General features: G+C 56.0%; 1 protein-coding gene across 1 annotated transcript in view; it reads right to left on the bottom strand.

Annotated features, from left to right (window-relative positions):
* Positions 1-19377, bottom strand: part of IGFN1 (immunoglobulin like and fibronectin type III domain containing 1) — a 28487-nt gene extending 9110 nt beyond the window's left edge. Inside the window, exons 1-16 of the mRNA XM_059145394.1 lie at positions 19359-19377; positions 19158-19280; positions 17907-18046; positions 16871-16970; positions 15410-15454; positions 15086-15131; positions 14359-14533; positions 13360-13473; positions 12177-12345; positions 10962-11234; positions 10148-10183; positions 3149-3298; positions 2521-2645; positions 1450-1591; positions 946-1248; positions 41-340 (exon numbers count right to left, since the gene is read on the bottom strand). Coding sequence (XP_059001377.1) covers positions 41-340; positions 946-1248; positions 1450-1591; positions 2521-2645; positions 3149-3298; positions 10148-10183; positions 10962-11234; positions 12177-12345; positions 13360-13473; positions 14359-14533; positions 15086-15131; positions 15410-15454; positions 16871-16970; positions 17907-18046; positions 19158-19280; positions 19359-19377 — 2260 coding nt within the window. The remainder of the gene's footprint in view (positions 1-40; positions 341-945; positions 1249-1449; positions 1592-2520; positions 2646-3148; positions 3299-10147; positions 10184-10961; positions 11235-12176; positions 12346-13359; positions 13474-14358; positions 14534-15085; positions 15132-15409; positions 15455-16870; positions 16971-17906; positions 18047-19157; positions 19281-19358) is intronic.
* Positions 19378-21300: the final 1923 nt, after the last annotated feature.

Raw genomic sequence — 21300 nt, 5'->3', positions numbered from 1 at the left:
CCCCCTCTGGGGAACGCTAAGGCCCGGTCCATCCTCTTACCCTCAGGAGCCACCAACACCTCCATGGACTCCAAGGCTTCCCCCGCCCCCTCAGAGGTCACAGCTCGCACCCGGAAGGTGTATTTCCTGCCCTGCTCCACGTGGGCATCGGTGAAGGTGGTACTGCCAGCAGGGGGCTCGCCCACCTTCAGCCAAGCGGTCCGGCCGGCTTGCCGCCTCTCCACCACGTAGTGCTCCACGGCCCGGCCCCCGTCGTCCTTTGGGGGCCGCCAGTGGAGGCAGACACCAGCCCCCCGGCGATCCTCTACCTCCAGGGGACCTTGTGGGGCCTGGGGCTTGTCTGGGTCCCACCGAGAGGGGCAGGAAGAGAAGGGGGAGTCAAAGGAGCTGAAAGGGAGAAGTACGAGACCTCCCCACTCATCAGCGGATAGGCCGGCTATAGGGTGGAATGCCCAGAGAGCCTCGGGCTTTACCTGGAGGTATCTGCCCCCCTCCCCCCCCACACACAGAGGTGACCCAGAATGCATCCCTGTGGCCAGTACAGGCACCTGCTCAGCTCTCTGGCCACAGGCAGTCCTAACTTGCTGGCACTGCTCAAGGCTGAGGGCCACCATCCCACCCCAGTGGTCCCCCCCACCGCCCCTGGCCCAGTGCCTTAGCTCGCAGAGAAGAGCCACCAGCCCTGTCTTCTTCCTAACCAGTCTGAGGAGGGGAGAAAGGACAAGGTGGAGTAGGTTTGTATCTTAGAGAACATGCAAATGAGGGTTGGGGCTGGGGGGCACACACTGGGCCTGCTCCTGCCAGCAGGGAGGTTTGTATCTTAGAGAACATGCAAATGAGGGTTGGGGCTGGGGAGCACAAACTGGGCCTGCTCCTGCCAGCAGGGAGGCCCCAGAACCCTGGGAGCACTCAGGCCTCGGCTGGGGAGAAGGCTGGGGCTGGCACCTATAACTTGCAGGGTGAGCTCAGCCTGCACAGAGCCGCCCTCGCTCTTCAGTGTCACGCGGTACCGGCCACCGTCCTTCCTGCTGGCGCTGGGGAGGCACAGCCGGGTGAAGCCTTCCCCCAGGGCCACCTGCGCTCCCTGGCGGCGGCCGCTGTCCACCACTTCAGTCCCGTCCTTCTGCCAGGAAGCCTGAACTGGGAGGCGGCTCTGGAAGGGGATCTTCACCGTCACCGGCTTCCCAGCCTTGACCACCAGTGGCTCTCTCAGTTTCTCTGTCACATCAGCAGCGATGACGGGGCGATCTAGAGATATAACGGGGCCAGGGAGTCAAAAACAGGCTGGGCGCTGTGTACCAGGGGCGTGGGGAAAGAGGACCCGGGGGAGGAAGTGTAGGCTGAGAGTAAAGACCACCCCCCCTCCCCTGTGAGGACCGTGGAGGGGATGCCGACCCCCTGGAGCAGAGAGCCTGTGGAGCAGGGGCGGGGGGTGGGGCTGAGCCTCACCGTGGACACTCAGGGTGGCCTTGCTCCACTGGTTGCCGGCTACAAAGGTGTACCTCCCAGCCTGGGTCCCCTGCACGTGGGCAATGAGGAGCTTGTGCACGAGACCATCTTGCTCAAAGACGACTCCATCCTGGGTGCTGAGCTGCAAACAAGGGGCGTGGAGGAGACCGTCATCTCCATCCTGCCCAGCTCCCCCAGGCAGGGGGAGGGGGGGAAGCGGGGCCCCTTATTAATGCAATGTAGGAACTGTAGTAATAGCGGCGTCCGGGAAACCATTGCATGCCCCAGGTGCACGCTAGTGCCCTCCAAGCTCAGCACCTCATTTAATGTTGCAACGACCTTATGTCAGTATTATTATTGGCCCCATCTTATAGGTGAAACCAGAGGTAAGAGGCGGAGCTGGGATCTGAAGCATGGTCTAGCGGGCGCCAAGGCCCGTGCCCTAGACCACCCTGATGTCGTCGGTCCTCCTGAGAGGACAGCTGTGGCAGAGGACAGAAGGGCTATAGGACAGAAGGGCTGTTCCGAGAGTGGAGAGGTCCCGGCTGGCTGGGTTGAGGTGGCGTTTGTACCGCGCCTTGGAGGACAGTGGAATTCAACAAGTGTTGGGACACAACAGACATTTTAGATGAGGAGGAGGCATCTGGGAGAGGAAGGGGTGTGTCCAGGGGGAAGTGAAGAGGGTACACATCTACCTAAAAATCCTGTTTTATTTTAAAAACATCAACATGCTGGCTATTTAGACAAATCACAGGGTAGGTGCTCTAGTAATATGAAGAATGAAAAATCTTGGGGTGCCTGGGTGGCTCAGTTGGTTAAGCATCTGCCTTTGGCTCAAGTCATGATCCTGGGGTCCTGGGATCGAGCCCAACACTGCGCTCCCTGCTCAGCCTCAGTGGGGAGTCTGCTTCTCCCTCTGTCCCTCTCTGCCTCCCCGGCTTATGCGCTCTCACTCTCTCAAATAAAATCTTTAAAAAAGAATAAAAAATCTTTCTTGCAAAGTATCTACCCTCTACTCTTTACTGCTTCACCCCCCCCCATAAACTGTCAATAAAGCATGGGGGGCAGTACCTTGACTCCATCTTTAAACCAGGCAGCGGGGCCCAGGTCGCGGGTGAGGGTACAGGAGAGCACAGCAGCCTCTCCCTGCTGCACTTCCGTGTCAGCCAGGCCCTGGGAGAAGTAGCCCCTGGGGCCTGGAGAGACAAGAGGGAGTCGGGGGCTGGTCACCCAGGGATTTCCGCCAAGGCCCAGCCTCCCAGACCTTTGCCTACACTGAGCTCTGGGAGGCCACCGTGTCCTGCCGACTGGGCTGAGCCCGTGCCAGCCAAACCAAAGCTTCCATTTTTCTCCACAAGACTTAGGGTGGTATGGGGGACCTGGGGTGTGAGGGGGATGAAGGGCCCCCCTTGAGTACGCAGACAGGAAGTCTGAGTAACCCACAGGGTGTATTCCAACAGCTCCAGGTCTTTGGACATAGACTGTTAAGACAGAGACCCAGAGACCTCTCGGCCCCATGCGGTCTGGGGTCCACTTGCATAAGGAGGAAGGGGTTTTCCTGGATGGAAAGGGGGGGTGAAAATGGGGGGCACTGGCAGGGACAATCTCCTGGGGCTGGAGGCAGAAGTGAGACTGACGCAGTCATCCCTGTCCCCCTTGGCTCTACCCCACCGGAGCCATTCCCGTGAGAAATACCTACCTTGGGCCTCCTTGGAGAAACCGCCAGTGCCAGGCTTGTGTCTGGATCTGGGACTCTGGGTGGCATCCCTCCCCTGACTATAGATGTCTGACCTGCCCTCTGGGCCACCTCTCCTGCTGCCAAGATGACTCAGGGGCTCCCAACTCTGGTCTTCGTGCAGAGTCACCCTTCGGCTCTCTCGGTCCTCTCCTCCCAGGGGCTGCCCCGAGGCTCTGGCCTTGTCTGCTCCCCTTCCCTTTGCTGTTCCAGCCTCCACCCCCAACCATCTTTGAGACCTGCTGAACTGGCCAGGCCTTCCGTCTGACCCTCCAGACTCTTCTGCTCCCCATCTCTCATACTCCTTTAGGGGCCCTGGACCTTGGGCTCTGTCATTCTCAGCCCCCAGGGACCCCTGATATCCCAGGGATCCTCTTTCTCCTCTTTGCCCTTTGTCTAGCTGAAAGCCCAGGCCCTGGATACCCTGTGATCTGTCCATAGAGTCTTTTCCAGCCAAGGGACCATCTGGACTATTCCAGGCTCCCCGACGTCCTAAATCTCCAGGTTTTTGGGTGAGACTCTTCTCTCTATCAGTGAAATTCCCCTTATCCAGGATGCCTGAATCCCCTGAGCCAGTAGACCTGCCCCTTCCAAGACCTGAAACTTTGCTATCCAGGAACCGTGGGTCTTGACACCGACCAGCCCCTTCTTGGCCTGGAGCATGCTCTATGGTTTCTTGGCTCCTGGGTCCACCTTCATATCCTACTCCAGCCTGTGTGCCTGTTACTCTGAACTTCCCTGAAGCATCTCTGTAGCCCACCTCACCTTCTGACCCCATTTCTCCAGATCTTCCTGAGCCTCCCCTATAATCTGCCTCACTTCCTGACCCCAGTCCCCTAGTACCCCCCAAACCATCCCTAGGGCCTGCTTCATGTCCTGACCTGAGTCTCCCAGAACTCCCCAAACCATCCTTATAACCTGCCTCTCCCCCTGACCCAAGTCTCCCAGAAACCCCCAAACCATCTTTATAACCTTTGTCACCGCTTGGCCCAATTCTCTCAGACTCCCCCAAGCCAGCCCCATAACCTGCTTTACCCCCTGACCCCATTCTCTCAGAAGCCCCCAAACCATCCTTATAACCTGCATCACCCCCTGATCCAATTCTTCCAGACTCTACCAAGCCATCTCCATAACCTGCCTCACCCCCCATCCCCATTCTCCCAGAACCCCCCAAACCAGCCTTATAACCTGCCTCACCCCCTGACCCAACTCTTCTAGGACCTCCCAAGCCATCCCTATAACCTGTACCTCCTGGCCCCATTTTCTCAGAACCTCCCAAGCCATCCGCATAACCTGCCTTATCCCCCATCCCCATTCTGCCAGAACACCCCAAACCATCCTTAAAACGTGCCTCACCCCTTGATCCAATTCTACCAGAACCTTCCAAGCCGTCCCCACAACCTTTCTCACCCTTTGGCCCAGTTCTCCCAGAATCCCCTAAGCCATCCCCATGACCTGCCTCATCCTCTGTTCCCATTCTCCCAGAATGCCCCAGATCATCGCCATAACCTACCTCATCCACTGATCCAATTCTTCCAGAAACCCCCAAGTCATCCTTATAATGTTCCTCACCCCCTGCCCCCATTCTCGCAGAACCCATTAAGCCATTCTTATAAGCTGTCCCACCCCCCATCCCCATTCTCCCAGATTCCCCTAAGCCATCCCCATAACCAGCTTTACCCCCCATCTCCATTCTCCCAGAACCCCCCAAACCAACCCTATAACCTGCATCATCCTTTGATCCAATTCTCTCAGAGTCTCTCAAGCTGTCACCATAACTTGCTTCACCCCCTTCCCCTATTCTCTTGGAACCCCCCAAACCATCCTTATAACCTATCTCACCCTTTGACCCAATTCCCCCAGAATCCCCCAAGCCATCCCCATAACGTGTCTCACTCCCCATCCCCATTCTCCCAGAACCCCCCAAACCAGCCTTATAACCTGCCTCACCCCCTGAGCCCATTTTTCCAGGACCTCCAGGGCCATCCCCATAGCCTGCCTCATCCCCTATCCCCATTCTACTAGAATCCCCTAAGCCATCCACATAATTTTTCTCACTCTTTGACCCCATTCTCCCAGAACCCCCCAAACCAGCCTTATAACCTGCTTCACCCCCTGACCCAATTCTCCCAGGACCTCCTAAGCCATCCCTATAACCTTCCTCAGCCCTTGTCCCCATTTTTCCAGGACCTCCTAAGCCATCCCCATACCCCGCCTCACCCCCCACCCCCATTCTCCCAGAACCCCCCAAACCAGCCTTATAACCCGCCTCACCCCCTGGCCCAATTCTCCCAGGGCCTCCTAAGCCATCCCCATACCCCGCCTCACCCCCCATCCCCATTCTCCCAGAACCCCCCAAACCAGCCTTATAACCTGCCTCACCCCCTGACCCAAGTCTCCCAGGACCTCCTAAGCCATCCCTATAACCTTCCCCAGCCCCTGTCCCCATTTTTCCAGGACCTCCTAAGCCATCCCCATCCCCTGCCTCACCCCCCACCCCCATTCTCCCAGAATCCCCCAAACCAGCCTTATAACCTGCCTCACCCCCTGACCCAAGTCTCCCAGGACCTCCTAAGCCATCCCTATAACCTTCCCCAGCCCCTGTCCCCATTTTTCCAGGACCTCCTAAGCCATCCCCATCCCCTGCCTCACCCCCCACCCCCATTCTCCCAGAATCCCCCAAACCAGCCTTATAACCTGCCTCACCCCCTGACCCAAGTCTCCCAGGACCTCCTAAGCCATCCCTATAACCTTCCCCAGCCCCTGTCCCCATTTTTCCAGGACCTCCTAAACCATCCCCATCCCCTGCCTCACCCCACAACCCCATTCTCCCAGAATCACCCAAACCAGCCTTATAACCTGCCTCACCCCCTGACCCAACTCTTCTAGGACCTCCCAAGCCATCCCTATAACCTGTACCTCCTGGCCCCATTTTCTCAGAACCTCCCAAGCCATCCGCATAACCTGCCTTATCCCCCATCCCCATTCTGCCAGAACACCCCAAACCATCCTTAAAACGTGCCTCACCCCTTGATCCAATTCTACCAGAACCTTCCAAGCCGTCCCCACAACCTTTCTCACCCTTTGGCCCAGTTCTCCCAGAATCCCCTAAGCCATCCCCATGACCTGCCTCATCCTCTGTTCCCATTCTCCCAGAATGCCCCAGATCATCGCCATAACCTACCTCATCCACTGATCCAATTCTTCCAGAAGCCCCCAAGTCATCCTTATAATGTTCCTCACCCCCTGCCCCCATTCTCGCAGAACCCATTAAGCCATTCTTATAAGCTGTCCCACCCCCCATCCCCATTCTCCCAGATTCCCCTAAGCCATCCCCATAACCAGCTTTACCCCCCATCTCCATTCTCCCAGAACCCCCCAAACCAACCCTATAACCTGCATCATCCTTTGATCCAATTCTCTCAGAGTCTCTCAAGCTGTCACCATAACTTGCTTCACCCCCTTCCCCTATTCTCTTGGAACCCCCCAAACCATCCTTATAACCTATCTCACCCTTTGACCCAATTCCCCCAGAATCCCCCAAGCCATCCCCATAACGTGTCTCACTCCCCATCCCCATTCTCCCAGAACCCCCCAAACCAGCCTTATAACCTGCCTCACCCCCTGAGCCCATTTTTCCAGGACCTCCAGGGCCATCCCCATAGCCTGCCTCATCCCCTATCCCCATTCTACTAGAATCCCCTAAGCCATCCACATAATCTTTCTCACTCTTTGACCCCATTCTCCCAGAACCGCCCAAACCATCCTTAGAACCTGCTTCACCCCCTGGCCCAATTCTCCCAGGGCCTCCTAAGCCATCCCCATACCCCGCCTCACCCCCCATCCCCATTCTCCCAGAACCCCCCAAACCAGCCTTATAACCTGCCTCACCCCCTGGCCCAATTCTCCCAGGACCTCCTAAGCCATCCCTATAACCTTCCCCAGCCCCTGTCCCCATTTTTCCAGGACCTCCTAAGCCATCCCCATCCCCTGCCTCACCCCCCATCCCCATTCTCCCAGAACCCCCTAAACCATCCTTATAACCTGCCTCACCCCCCATCCCCATTTTCCCAGAACCCCCCAAACCATCCTTATAACCTGCCTCACCCCCCATCCCCATTCTCCAAGAACCCTCCAAGCCATCCTTATAACCTGGCTCACCCCTTGACCCAATTCTCCCAGAATCCCCCAAGCTATGCCTATTACGTGCCTCACCCCTTGCCCCTATTCTCCCAGAACCCCCCAAGCTATCCCCATAACCTGCCTCACCCCTCATCCCCATTCTCCCAGAGCCCCCTAAATCATCCCTATGATCTGCCTTACCCAATGAACCCATTCCCTCAGGAGTCCCTGAATCTTTCCTATAGTCTGCCTCATCTACTGACCCCATCTCCCCAGAAACCCCAATACCATCCTTATAATATGCCTCACCCCCTGACCCCATTCCCCCAGACCCAAGACCCTTTGACCTTCCTCTATAAGCTGTTCTGCTTTCAATTTGCTGAGACCCTGGAATTCCTGATCCACCCCCATGACCAGGCACACCACCAGGCCCATAAGTTCCTTGGCTCTCAGAACTGGCTCCAGGATGAGGAGCCAGCGCCTTGGGGACCTTGGTATCATCCCAATGACCAGCTCCAGTTCCAGGAACCCTAGCACCAAGGCCCCTGGTCCCAACCCCATCATTCACTTTGTCCCCTGCCTTCAGATTCCTCGGCTCCATGGCTTCCCCAGGGCCCTCTTCACGGCTTCCTTCTCCAAAGGCCCCCAGAGCCCCTGAGGCTCTGAAGTCCCCGTAGTCTCCAGTCTGACCCCAAGGCCTTATTCTTCCAGAGACCCCTGGTTCTGCATCTGCATGTCCTTCCCCAACAGCCTCCATAGTTGTTGAGGCCCCGAGGCCACCTCTCCCCACAGACCCCGCTGTCCCAGGGCTCCCTAGGCCACCGCTGGAATGATGCCTTTTCCCAGGGCCAGCATCCCCCTGGGCTTTGGATACATCTCTGGCCTCTGGAGGCATCCTGGCTTCATTGCTGGGCCCTCTATCATGGCCACCTGAGCCACTCTTGAGATTAGCAAGTCTCCCAGATCGCCGTATTGCAGGACCATCACTATCTCCGTTTCCAGACCACATTCCTCCAGGCACCCCTGAGCCATGTGTATAACCACCCCCTTTCTCAAACTCTGTTCCGCCAGGTGCCCCAGAGGCCACTCTGTAGCCAGTGCCATAACCGAATCCCATTTCTCCTGACACTGCTGAGCCGTCGCTATAGCCAGCCCCAGTTTCAGGACCTACTCCTCTAGCGTATTCTGTGCCATCACCATACCTAGATTCCATCCTCCCTGGACCTCCTAAGCCAACCTCATAGCCTGTCTTACCTCTGGGTCCTTTTCCTCTGGAGTTCCATGACCCATTCCAGAAATCTGGTTCAGAGCCCATTGTCCCTGGACCTTTTAATCCACCAGTGTCTCCTAGTGTCTTCCCAGAACCCTGAGCATCCAGGCTTGGAGACCCAATTAGCTTGTGGCTTCTGGCATCCACCCCCTGACCAGACCCCATCAGTCCAGCCCCCTGGGTACCACCCACACGACTTTCCCCATCCCCAGACCCCAAAAGTCCAGGCCTGTGGTGGGTCCCAGTTTTGCTGAGACTGGACCCTGTGTCATCCCAAGGATCTGTGCTCTCAGACTCTATTCTGCCAGCATCCTCTGCCCCCCACTGACCTGCTGGCCAACCTTGGGAATACTGGAAGCTTCCAGAGCCATCCTCTGACTCACCCAAGTCCCCTACTGTCTTCTGGCCCTCCCTTCCCCTGGGCCCCTGTAGGCCCTTCTCCCAGCCCCTGGGACCTCCTGGGCCTGTGGGGCTGGTTTTGTAGCCCTTTCCCCCACCCACAGACTTCCCTGGGCCTTGACCAGCTGTCTGTAGTGACCCCTCACCTTTGGCCTCAGGCCCCCCTCGTCCCAGGAGGAAACTTCTGCTACCAGATATTGATGATTCCTGGGAGTTCTTTCCTTTAGGTATCTGCCCTCGAGACTCCCCTGGCTCCCAGCAGCCCTCTTCTTCAGCATCATCAGCATCCATGCCTCTCTGAGAGCCCCAGGACTCAGGGCCTATGCCTGTCTTGGAGCTAGAAGCTCGTTCTCCAGGATACTCCTGGGCCCCAGGACCATCCGCCCCACTGCTGTCTCCAGCTTCCCCCAGGCCAGTCCCCCTGCCCCACACTGCCCTTGTGGCTCCTCTCTGTCTTCCCCTGCTCAGATCACCCCCTCCCTCCACCTCACCCAGGTTTTCCCCCTGCAAAATCTCTTCCATCACTCTCCCTTCTGACCAAGAGTCCATAGGACCAGACTGGGATCCCCTCAGGGCTGTCTTTCCTCTCCCAGGTCCCATATGAGCACTGAAGAGTTGCTCCTGGTTATGCCCGTCCAGGGGACTCTCGTGGTCCTCTCTGTACTCCTCTCCTTCCCTGCCGCTCCCCAGTCCTCCCACCTGAGGGTACCTGGACTCAGCCGCCCAGCCTCCTACTGTCCTACGGCATCCATCCCCATCACTGCCTGTGCCATGATCTTGCTGTTGAACTTCCATGAGACCCAAACCTGATTCCAGACCCTCTCCCTGTGCACAGGGGCTCCCGGGAAGGCTTCTGCCCCAGCCACCCTCTCTGTGGAGTTGATTTTCCCCAAGGGCAGTGACTGTGCCTCCCCCTCCTTCTAGAAAGCCCTTTCCTGTCTGCCCAGGGTCCCAGGCTAAGCCAGCTGCCCCATCACTCCCTACCAGGGAGTAGCCATGCCCACCAAGGCCACCTGTCTCTAGGTCATCTGTGAGCTGGAGCCCAGAAGCAGGCCTGGCCCCACTAAGGGAGCCCTCCAGCAGGCCCTGCTTTCTGGGTTTCCCTCCCTTGCCACTGATGCTCCTGGAATCTTCTGCTTCTGAGGTCTGGGCTCCTTGGGCTTGCTGCTGACGGTCAGCACTTGCAGTCAGAAGGCTTTTGTCTTTCCCTGTTTTGAGAAGAGGTCAATGCCCCCATTGAGAGACAAAAGAAAAGACCTGTTAAATTAGTCCAAGGCACCTGTCTGACCTCAACTGCTTTGCCTGACTCTCAGTTTCCCCAGCAGAGAAAAAGCTGACCATCTCAGAAGGAAGCCAGGGTATGCCGGCTTCCTGATAGATGAGTCTTATTGCCACCTCCCCCAGCCCTGTGCCCACAGACCACCGTGCCCTGCTATATGGTCCATAAGGACTTTTGGGAAAATACATAACCCAAAACTCACCTGCTTATCAAACTGCCACGAATAGTTGCATGATTTTTAAAAGAGCTATTTGCTCACCATCTGCCTTAAAAATGCCTACTAGTTGATGATTCTAGTTTCCTAGGATCACCTTGAACCCATATCTGTAGGGGATTTAAGGGTGTCCTTTGGTCTGACCCAGGTTCTCATCCATCCTGGATCAGAGCCAAGCCCTAGCCAGGACCCTCAGGCCACCTTGGATCTGTATTCCCAGAAGCATTCCTAGAGACCTACGGAGCCCAGACAGTGGAGGAGGACCGGGCTGCCCAGGAAGGCCCGGCATTGCAGTAAGTCAGGAATAGATCTCAGATCTATTAGATAGATCTCTTATCTATTAATAGATCTCTTCATTCTCAGAGACTGAAGGAATCATCAAAAGCAAATGACTGACCAAAGGAAGCCCCTGGCCCCGGCCTTTTCCATGCCCTTCTCAGCCCCAGACTCTTGTCTTGGTAGAGAGAGAAAGACAGAGGTATGAACCACTCACCTCCAACGACCAGCCAGGCAGTAGAGCTGTGGAATCCAGTGCCCAGTGAGTAAGGGCCCATGTCTGACAAATGGGCCCCCCTGACTACCAGCCGGTGGGTCAGCCCATCAGGGGACACAAACACTTCGTATTTGTCGCTGGGTTGGAGGGGCCGGTGCCGGAAATTCCAGGCGGCATGGGGGCAGGGGCTGGAGAGAACACACTCGAAGACAGCATCGCCCTGCTCTTCACAGTGAGCCTCAACCAGCGGGACCACCACTCTGGAGGGGATGGCTGTTGGGGAAGCAGGAATGGGGACATTAGCTTGGCGGCGTAACCCAGTGTGACCTGACACAGCACAGCCAGGAGCTCAGGAGCCCAGGTTTAGAGCAGCTCAGCCGCAGACCTCCTGTGTCACCTGGGGTAGGTCACCTCCTTACCCCAGGTGACAGTTCCCAACATAAAATGAGGGCTTATAACAAGGTTATGAACTGTAAGACCGTTCTCAGCTCTGGAATTCCATGATCCTAAATCCAGAGATTAGGTTTGGGGGTAAGATGGATATATGAAGAAAAGCGATGTGCTGACAGTCATGGTCTCTTATGAATCCTAGGACCACCTCCCAGATAGGTATTATTATTTCTTTTTTACAAGTAAGGAAACCAAGTCTTACCCAACTAAGAGGCAGCCCAGGCAGAATTCACACCCAGGTCCGGCTGAAACCAAAGTCCCTCGCCCCTTCCCCTATGCCATGCCACTTCTCAGCTTTTCAAAGCCCTGTCCAGGGGTACCAGGCCTGCTGGAGATCTCATGCCCTCTTTCTTCCTTAACATTGACTTAGAACCATGTTTTTTATGTTCTGTCTGCCCACAGTTTTCCTCTCCAGGTCTCTCCTGCTCCCAGGAGGCCTCCGGAACTTTAACTTGGGGGGGGGGGGGCTGGAGGGGTGATGCATACACAGCTACTCGAGGGGATGGGACAGAGTGTGATGAGAGAGGACAGGAGAGTTCCCAGGTAGGGAGGGGGCACAGAAGGCAGGGAAGGAAGACTTCTGTTCAGGGCACAAGGGTGCTGCACCTGGGTGTGGCTTCTTACTGGGGAGTGTGGGAGGGGGAGTCTGCAGCAGAAAAGAGTGGGGCTGTGGCTAGAGCCTGTGAAATTTGTCTGGATCGGATCTGGAGATTGAATCTCTGCTGCAGAAGGTCTGTAAGCAGGGCCACGGCACAGACCACCCACCGCTGGCATCCAGTTCCGTGGAGAAGATTTCAGCATCCTCCACCTTGACCTGGTAAATGCCCGCATCCTCAGCCTGCAGGTCCCCGATCTGGAACTGATAGCGCTTCCCCAGCCGCCGCAGACAGTGCTTGGTCTGGTTGTCAAGGCTGTAGGGGACCATCTCACCATCCTGAGGCAGAGAAAGGAAGAGGGAGGCTCAGGGCCTCTGTGGGTCCCCGGCACCTCCTGCTCCGACCCCCTTTGGGCAGTTTTCTCCCACAGGCCCCTGGCACCAGACAACATTGCTGCAACCACAGAGGAGATGGGGAGGGGGCCAGGGGCAGGGGTGGAGAGCAGGGCTCAGAGGCTTTGAAAACAGGGAGGGGAGGGTGGTCCCTGACTCTGACCATGAAGTGAATAATTGGCAAGTGTCCTGAGAGAGACACCTGAGACACACTCATTTTCAGAGGGGAACAAGAGAGCCATCAGGTATTTTCAGAGCTCCACAAAACCAGTAATCCATGCACATGCCCCCTTTAGCTAAAGCCTAAATATATTTGTTTCTTGCCAGATATTAACAACTCACCTTTGGTTGCCTACTGTGTGCCAGGCCCTGGGTTAAGTACTTGGGGCACAACAGTGAATAAAACAAAGATTCCTGCCCCCCAGGGAGCTAAAATTCTAGGAGGGACACAAATAACACATATCATAAGCAGACCATATATCCTATATTAGAAAGACAAGTAGGGAAAAAAGAGAGAGGAGGATATGGATTCAGGGATGCAGGGTGGGGCAGGGGGGGACACTGCAGTGTCAGACAGGGCTGTCAGGGGACATCTGGGTGCGGGTGAGGGAATTAGCTGTGTGGATACAAGGGAAGACGGTGACAGGGAGCAGGACCAGCTAGAGCCAAGAAACAGATGCAGGGGGGTGGGGGTGCACTTTCTTAGAATCCTTAGAATCTAAGAATCCTGGTGCCCTGACTAGGGAACCGGTTTGCTCAGTGAGAGTAAGAGGAGTCTGTGAAATGTCCACACCACAGTTTGACTTCCCTCCAATCAGGAACTCCAGGGGAGGCAAGGTTCACCGTCTGTGCGCTTGAGTTGCTCCCAGAGGGGAATCCAAGGGACCCATAGCTCCTACCCCCAGGACCAGCAGCCTCCCTGTCAGATCCCTCCTCCCTCAAAGACTCCTCCGGCCTCACCTTATACAGGTAAACCTTGCTCCCGGGATCCTTGAGATCCAGCTCCAGATCAAATGTTGCGATCCCCTCCTTGCTGACCTTGATGTGTCTTAAGTTGGAGACGGTGTTAACGTACTAGGAAAGACAAACATACCAAGGGATCGCTCTGAGCTCTCTCTTTGGGGCACTCCACACTCCCCAGTCCCCCCCCCCCCATGTCTCACTCAACCATGCATTTGCCCATTTTACAGGTGGGAAGAAATTTTCCAAGATGAGAGATATCAGGTCAGGAAGCAAAGTGAGAAAGGACCCCAGGCGTCCAGGTTTTCCGAGAACACGGTAGGGCATTTCTGTTCATCTACTCTTCCAGGCAATAAAAATTAGTTGAGCACCTACTATGGGCAAAGCCCTGTGTTAGGGTCAATGAGAAAGCTTAGAGGACAGAAAACTAAGTCCCAGGATATTTGATGAACCACCTTCAAGGTGATAAAATACTATTTTCAGGATGGTGAAAACTAGTTGTTTTGCATTTCCAGAAGACGAATTAGACATGCTATAGTTAAGTTAGACCCAGGAAAGAACTTCCTATACAGTTTATAAGACACTGGGATAAGCAGACAATGCTGAAATCCCCTCTACTGGAAGCCTTTAGAAATAAGACAGGCATCCAAAGTCTGGGGAGGATGACAGCGGACAGGAAGCCCTTGCCAGGCATCAGGCACTATTAAGTAAAGCGCAGTTAAGTGCTTTAATTATATTGCCTAGTTCATCCTCTCCCTGATCCAAAGGGGCAGGTACAACTGTAACACCCATTTTGCAGATAAGGAAATCAAGACACGGAGGCCCTAACTTTCCCAATGCCCCGGATTTTAGTATCTGAGCCAGATTTTGAAGCCAGAACGTTGACTGGAGGCCTGGGTCCCAGCCACAGGCGGCCCTGGAGGTGGGCGGCGGGCCGGCCCTGCGTGGGGCCCAGCTCCGGGTGGGGGCGCCCGCGAGGCGGCGGCCGGGCGGAAGCACCTGCGCCATCTTGTCCTCGTGCTCCTTCCGCATCTCCTTGAGCTTGCGCAGCATGCCGCGGTAGTCCACGATGCCGTACTTCAGGCAGATGCGCTCGTAGTCCTTGCGGTCGGCGGTCATCAGAAGCTGCCACACCTGCTCCAGGTCCACCTTTTTCTTGGCGGGAGGCGGGGCCCTGGGGAGCAGGGCGGGCAGGTCAGAGGCCAGGGGAGCCCCAGCGGAGCCCCAGCGGAGCCTCAGGAGCTGGTCCCCTGGACCTGCCACCCTGAGAGGCTGTGGGGAGCTGCCCTCTCTGCACTAGAGGAAAGGGACGGGATGGAGGGAGTGGGGGAAGGGAGCTGGGCCCTGGGCCTGAGCTCTGTCGGGACACGGGGGACCCAGAGATGGGCAAGGGCGGCCTCCCCCCTACCCCCCACAGTCCGAACTTTTAAGGGGAGAAACTCCATTCCTAACACCTTGTATTGTGGACTGCTCAGAAAGATGGGGGGGTGTCACATTATTCTGTTGTGGAGCACCCCATTTTAAAAATGAGTTAGTCAAGACCCAGAGAGGAATGAGGATTCATTCAAGGACACATTGCTTAAAGGGAACAGAATATAGGGTCAGTGCTCGTCTCTCCTCCTGCTGGCTACCCGCAGTCTAGCTTTCTAGCCAGCCGAGGGGAGAGCTGGCTCATGGACATAGCTGGGGAGCCTCCAGCCCTGCCCCTGGACAGGCCCACACCCACCTCTTTTTCAGAAGATTTCGATAGTCCATCAGCTCCTTCTTGAGGTCTAGAAAAGGACCAGCAATGAGGCCCCAAGCCCAGGGGGAGATTTCAAGGGGTTAATGCAGGGCTTTTCTGTGGCAATGGGAGTTGGGGGGGTGTCAGGGGGTGCAGTCAGAGGACCTGTGGTCCACAGCTGACAACCGAGCCTTTGGATGGTGCTCTCCTGTGGACCAGTGATGATCCGTAACGTGTTGGTAGGGGCTTGGCCAAGTCGGGAGCACCAGGAGTGGAGTAGCCCGTTCCCCCAAACCCAAGAAGATTTCTGGCAACCCTTTCACCTACCCTCCTGGGGCTCCTTGTGCCTCTTCCGGTTCTTCCGAAAGCCAACTGGATCATCAGGAGGAGAGGAGGGAATTAATGTGGGCAGATAGGGAGAGAAGCGAGACACCCTGAGGGTCTTCCTGAGAACCAGCTGAGTGCCACGGCCCTGTCCTTTCCACTGTCCACAAAGGCAAGGCAACAGCTCAGCAAGAGGGTCTGTCCATCATAAGGACAGGGCAGGGCAGAGGGTCTGTCCATCATAAGCTTTGATACCCAGAGCCTTCGTGTGACTGAGGTGGAACTGACCTGGTTGAGGGAGCCCACTATCATGTCTGCAGGGGTGGGTGGGGGGAGTGGCAGAAGCAAGGGCAGTGGCTGTCCCGTGTCCCCCAGGAGCTGCCATTTCAGAGTACGGGTTGGATGTTGCCCAGGAAGGCTGACACTGCTGTTTGGCTGATCCTGCAGCCATTCCCAGTCGTTGTCCTCATCACCCGCTCCCACTGGTGGGAAGGAGGCTGGAAAGCTAACTCCTCCCCTTCCCAGCTGCCCTGGGCACCAGGAGTGGCCATGTGACACAGGTCTGGTCAATGAGATACAAACGGAGGTGTCCAACGTGTTTCTGAGAAAACTTCTGCTTTCTTTATAAAAGGGCCTGCTGTACCTGGGGCCACCTCTTTCCCCTTCTTCCCACCTTGAACATGGATTCGGTTTGGATCCCCAGCAGCAGTCTTATGACCGTGAGGCTCTAAGCCAACATCTTTGGGTGACAGCTCAGCGAGATAGGAAGCGTCTGGTTGGCCCGTGACAGCGCTGAGCTGTGATTTGAGCCCTGGACTCTAACCTTAGGACTCCTTATCATGTGACATAATCAAATGTCTTTATTTCTTGGGCTATTCATAGGGTTTTCTGTTACTCGTAGGCAAAAGCATAAGCCATCAAAAGACTAGATCCGCTTTCTCAAGAGACATGCCCCTTCCCGTTATTGTACGTCAACGATTGATTTAAAATTTGGAAACCCTGCAAGTCAAGACAAACCAACAACCTCCCTGCCCCCCATGTCTGAGCAAGGATTTGGCCTTCATATGACCTGTCTGCCCCTCTGATGTAGCCTGGATAAGATATCCTCCGTAGAGTGGAGAAATCGGGCCTAGAGAAGGAAACGAAGCCCGCTGAAGGAGTTAGCAAATGGTCAGGCCCAGAAACCGAGCTTGAGGTCCCGCCCTCACGCCGCAGGGTTAAGAGAATATCCTTCAGAGCTCCTGCAGCGGGCATCTGCTGAGCGAGCACCTTTTAGACCACATGCAGACTCTGCGTGTGAGTGGGTGAAGCCAAGGGCCCTGGCACCAGATGGGACAGCGGCCTTGCTGTCCCTCTCTCCTTTCACCCCACCAGCTGCCCCACCTCTGAGGCCTCGGAGGGCTCTCTGAGGAGAAAGCCGGGGCTAGCACTCCAAGCGCCGATGAGGGAAGGGGACAAGCCCACCTTCGATGACCAGGAGCCTCGTGGAGCACGTGGCCTCGCCGTAGACATTCACTGCAGTGCAGCGGTACAGGTCCGAGTCCTCGCCCGTCAGCTTGTTGATCTGCAGAGAGGCCCAGGCCAGGGGAACAGGGCTAGTGCTGCCCCCTTTCTCGCCTTATGAGACATGGCTAGAGGTCTATCAGGATGGATAAGACATAGCCCTTTCCTTACAGAGCCCACAGTCTTCATCAAGGAATCAGACCCCAAAACAAAAAGCGGGGGGTGACAGGGAGTGGATGTACCGTTGCCAGGTTGGGGAAGGGCATTTTGGCCAGCAGAGGTAACCTGGTGACGCAGAAAGAGATGGCTTTTTGGGGTCAAATGGGTCTGGGACTGCATATCGTCTCTGTCGTGGAGTATGGGCTGTGGGACCTGGGATAAATTACCTAACCTCTCTGATCCTTACTTTTTTATAAGGTGAGGATAATAATGCCTCCAAAAGTAGTGAATGGTCAGGAGTAAATGATATAGTCTCTGTCAAATGTTTAGCCCAAAGTTCAGCACAGAGTGGGTGTTCTGTGACTCGTAGCTCTAATTATTACTAATATTGGCCGGCGGGGATAGAGAACCCCCTGGAGGCCAAACACTGGCGAGATACTTTACATAAACTTTTCATACCCATGACAACACTGCGAAGTACTATTATTACACCCCCACCCCCACCCCGCCGCTGTCACAGGGGAGGAAACGGAAGTACGGAGAAGTAAGGAACTTGCCAAGGCCAAGATGGTGGGTCTGGGGTTGGAAGCCAGCCTGGGATTGTCAGACTCCAGCCTCTGCCACACGCCAGGGTATCAGCAGAGTACCCGCAGGCCTGGCGGGTCCCCACCCGGCTCTGGCCACCTGGGCCACAGGATGGAGCTGAGTGGGCCCAACCCCAACGGGGAGCATCTCGTAATCCTCTGGGTTCTGCAGGTCACTGCGGAGCCCTTCAAGGGCCCAGGGAAAGACTAGTAGACCTGGTTTGGGGGGTTGGGGGGGGGGCGGCCTATCTTACCTGTAGCACATGCTCCTTGCCGCTGGGGGAGGAGGAGATGTGGTACTTGCTGGAGTTACTGAGGTGACCTTTGGTGCTCTGCCAATGGACCTCAGGCTGGGGCTCCCCACAGACCAGGGCCCGGAAGATGGCATTTTTCCCTGTGGCAGGAAAAGGTGGTCAAAAGATTGGCCACCTGGGGGAGGTGTGTACTCTGAGAGTGTACTCTCTTGAGACTTTAATTTGTTGTGTTCATGGCTCTAGAGGTTTCAACTGCCCATTCCAAGAAGCATGTCTGGCCTTGGCGCCCTGACTCAAGGACTCTTATGATGCCGGACAAAAAGCAGCAGTTTCTAGATGCCCAGAAGACAGACCCCCCACCTGGCTTCTGCATCCCAGAGTGTGGGCTCCTTGAGGAAAAGTTGTGGCTGGACAGTCCACGGTGGAAGGGAAGGCAAGCAGGGCTTGGGGTGGACGGTGCGTTTCTTTGCAAGGGTAGGGGAAGCGTCAGAAGGACTCTCCCAAGACTGGGGACGGGTCTTTTGGGAGTTCCATGTCCTCTCTCAAGGTGGGATGACCCCAAGACACAGGGTTCCAGCCTCAGGAAAGAGCCCAAGCTCTGTGTTTGGCATGGGAGGCTGGGAGCTTCCTACCCTCAAGAAATCCCTTGGGCTTCTGCCAGGAACATCTCCTGAGAGAGCAGCGCAGAGCGAAGACCAAGGGCCCTTCCCTGTGATGACAGACACTTGCTCATGACCTTTGTTTGTATTTTGAGTGAGGGCTTAGAGTCAGATTTAGAAAAATAAAGTGCTCTTCTTTTTCTTGTGCCAAAATGATGTAAATTGCAAGGTATTGTAGGAACCTGTGCTGGGAAAAGACCACCAGTTCTCACCCCTTCCCTCAAAAGTCTTTGCTCCCATCACTTTCCTGGGCACTCCTCTCATGAATCTCATTTTAATAACGTCTGCAGCAGCTGCCCAGAGCCTAGGTGCAGGGAGAGGAGCTCGGAAACACCACCACCTCTCCTGCTTCCCAGTGAGCAGCCCCCAGCCTTGTTTTCCAAATATCTCTCGTTTCAGTGTATCTTCACTCCCTTTGCCCATTCTGCCCCTTAGGTCCCCCGCCCCTTCTGGGGACCCAGGAAGGCACCCCACAAGGAGAGGGAGATATGGTGTGGCCTGATGCTGGATAGGGGGTCCGGGAGGCAGGCTGGGAAGGACGGGACTGAGCTCCCTCCTTCAGGCTCTCAGCAGCTCCCCTCCCAGGTCTCACCTTCCTGCAGCGCCAGGGCAACGGGCTTCTGCTGGAAGTCTGGTGTGCTGCAGCCTTCGGGGATCTCCTCCAGCAGCTGCCGGATGCTCACCCCATGAAGGGCGGACTTCCTGGGGGGCTTCTCTAGAAGGTGGGAGAAAGGGAGATGAACCCTCCCTACTCTTCCTAGTGGGTGGCCCTTTAATACAATGGAGCACTGACGGAAGAACCCAAGGAACATGAGCCCCTCCTCCCCATCCCACCATCGAGTGGGATTGTCTCCCACTGCTTCTGCCTATGAGCAGGGTTTTGGAATTTTCTGTGGATTCAGGTAGTGGTCCTCCAGCAGCGTGCATGGAGTCCCTGGGAAGTGGGCAGGGGCACCTAATGAAGACCCTGGGAACATCACTGGGGTAAAGCTGGAGAAGGGAGAATGGGAAGGGGCTCATATGGGGGAGCTGGGCATCCTTTATTCAGGCCAACAAGTTAAAACCCAAAGTCAAGACTAGAAAAACAGACAGATGAGTTCCCAAAGATCTCCAAGCCCTTCTCTGTCTCTATCCCATGAGGAGCACCAGTGAGGGACTGGGTGGGGGCGGGGGGCGGTCAGCTCTTCTCTCACCTGCCATAGTTTGGGTTCCTCTTTGGTTACTGAGGGTGGCAACTGATCTGCTGCGAAAAGAAGACAGAATTCCTTATGAGAGGTGCAGGCTGGTCTTACCTGCCCCCCCCCACACTGTCCATACATTGGCTGGTGTCTCGCCTGGGAGCTGGGCAGAGCTGCTGCACCCTGAGAGCTTGTCTAACCCCACCTAATGGTACCAATCAGTGTCCTGCCAGTCCCTGCCCTGGGAAAACCAATTTCCGTGAGCCCGGAAGAGGGTGGGCTGCTGCTCGGTTGTACCTTTCCCAGGTAATGGAACCCATGGGGCTGAACCTGCAACCTATGCCACTGGCCTGGCCTTTGGGTGGGTCTCTAGACCCAATGGGGGTGAGACACAGCCTCCCTGAACCTCAAGAAATCAAATGCCTATCATCTAGGATTTCTTTAGTGATTTTGCAGCCTGTTCCCTCTTGACTATGGAATATCAGTTTTCCCTGGATATTCTCTGGAGCTCTTGGCTCCAACCCCAACTCAGATTTTCTAGCAGTGCCCAGCAGCCTTCTACCTCCCACCCTCAACCAATCTGGAATGCTTTTGATCACTGTGTCAGTGGGGGGAGAACCCTCAGTTGGCTGCTCTTTAGCTCTTCTTGACCCAGGCTGACAGGATCCTCATAAATCCATCCGCTCCCCTCCGAAGCCAGTGAGTTATGGCGTCAGGTGAACACAATGCCTTCCAGGCTCTCCCAGCCATCATCACCACTCTCTCCTCCTGATTTTCTCACAATTGCATCCCTCCATCATGGCTGCTGGGGAGTGCCACCCCGGGGAGAGAGGGGGCTTGGCTCTGGGCTGAGATGAGAGCCTTGATGAGGGCCATGACTTGGAGGGGGGTGGATTTCTTGAAAGAGTTCTCCAATAGTCCTACCTCCTGTGCGGTTGGCCCGGGGCCAACGGGTTCCATTTTGGAGACGCCATTCCCTGCCCAAAGAGCCTTGTGTTCAGGATAGAATCACACATGACAGAGCAAATTCCTCCCTCCGAATGACGCTACCATTTCACAACTGCCCACCACTGGCATTTCTGGCCTCAAGGTGTCCCATCTATAGCCCAGCGGCTGCCCCCCGGTGCGCTGGAATGCCATGGCGCGCCAACTGCGTTCTGGAGCGGTCACGGGGCTACAGCCGCCGCGCAGCAGGGAGTCAGGAGGGAGGGCGAGGATGGAGCGGCCACCAGCAGAGGAGAACGCAGCTGACTAGGAGCGGTGGGAGCTGCAGGGGTCTGCGTCCCGTCTGTTCCCTGGTACCTCATCTCGCACCTGTCCACGATCCCTGCCCTGCTGTAATTTGAATTTAACACGGACACCTTAGCTGTCCTCTTCATCTTGCTCATCACCTCCGTCAGCCCCACGACCAGCTCTCAGCCCCTTAGTCTGCCATTCGCCACCCATGAGGTATAATGCTAACACAGCTGCTCTCCCTCCTGCCTCCTGCCTGCAGGTCCCAGCTGAGAAGGGAGAGGGAAGCAGACCCCTCCGGGAACTTAAGGGTCTCATGTGAAG

Source organism: Mustela lutreola, chromosome 14 (assembly GCF_030435805.1).
Source record: "Mustela lutreola isolate mMusLut2 chromosome 14, mMusLut2.pri, whole genome shotgun sequence".
In the NCBI taxonomy this organism is placed as follows: domain Eukaryota; kingdom Metazoa; phylum Chordata; class Mammalia; order Carnivora; family Mustelidae; genus Mustela; species Mustela lutreola.
The sequence above is the reverse complement of the archived record's forward strand: the minus strand, read 5'-3'. Positions and strand labels throughout refer to the sequence as shown.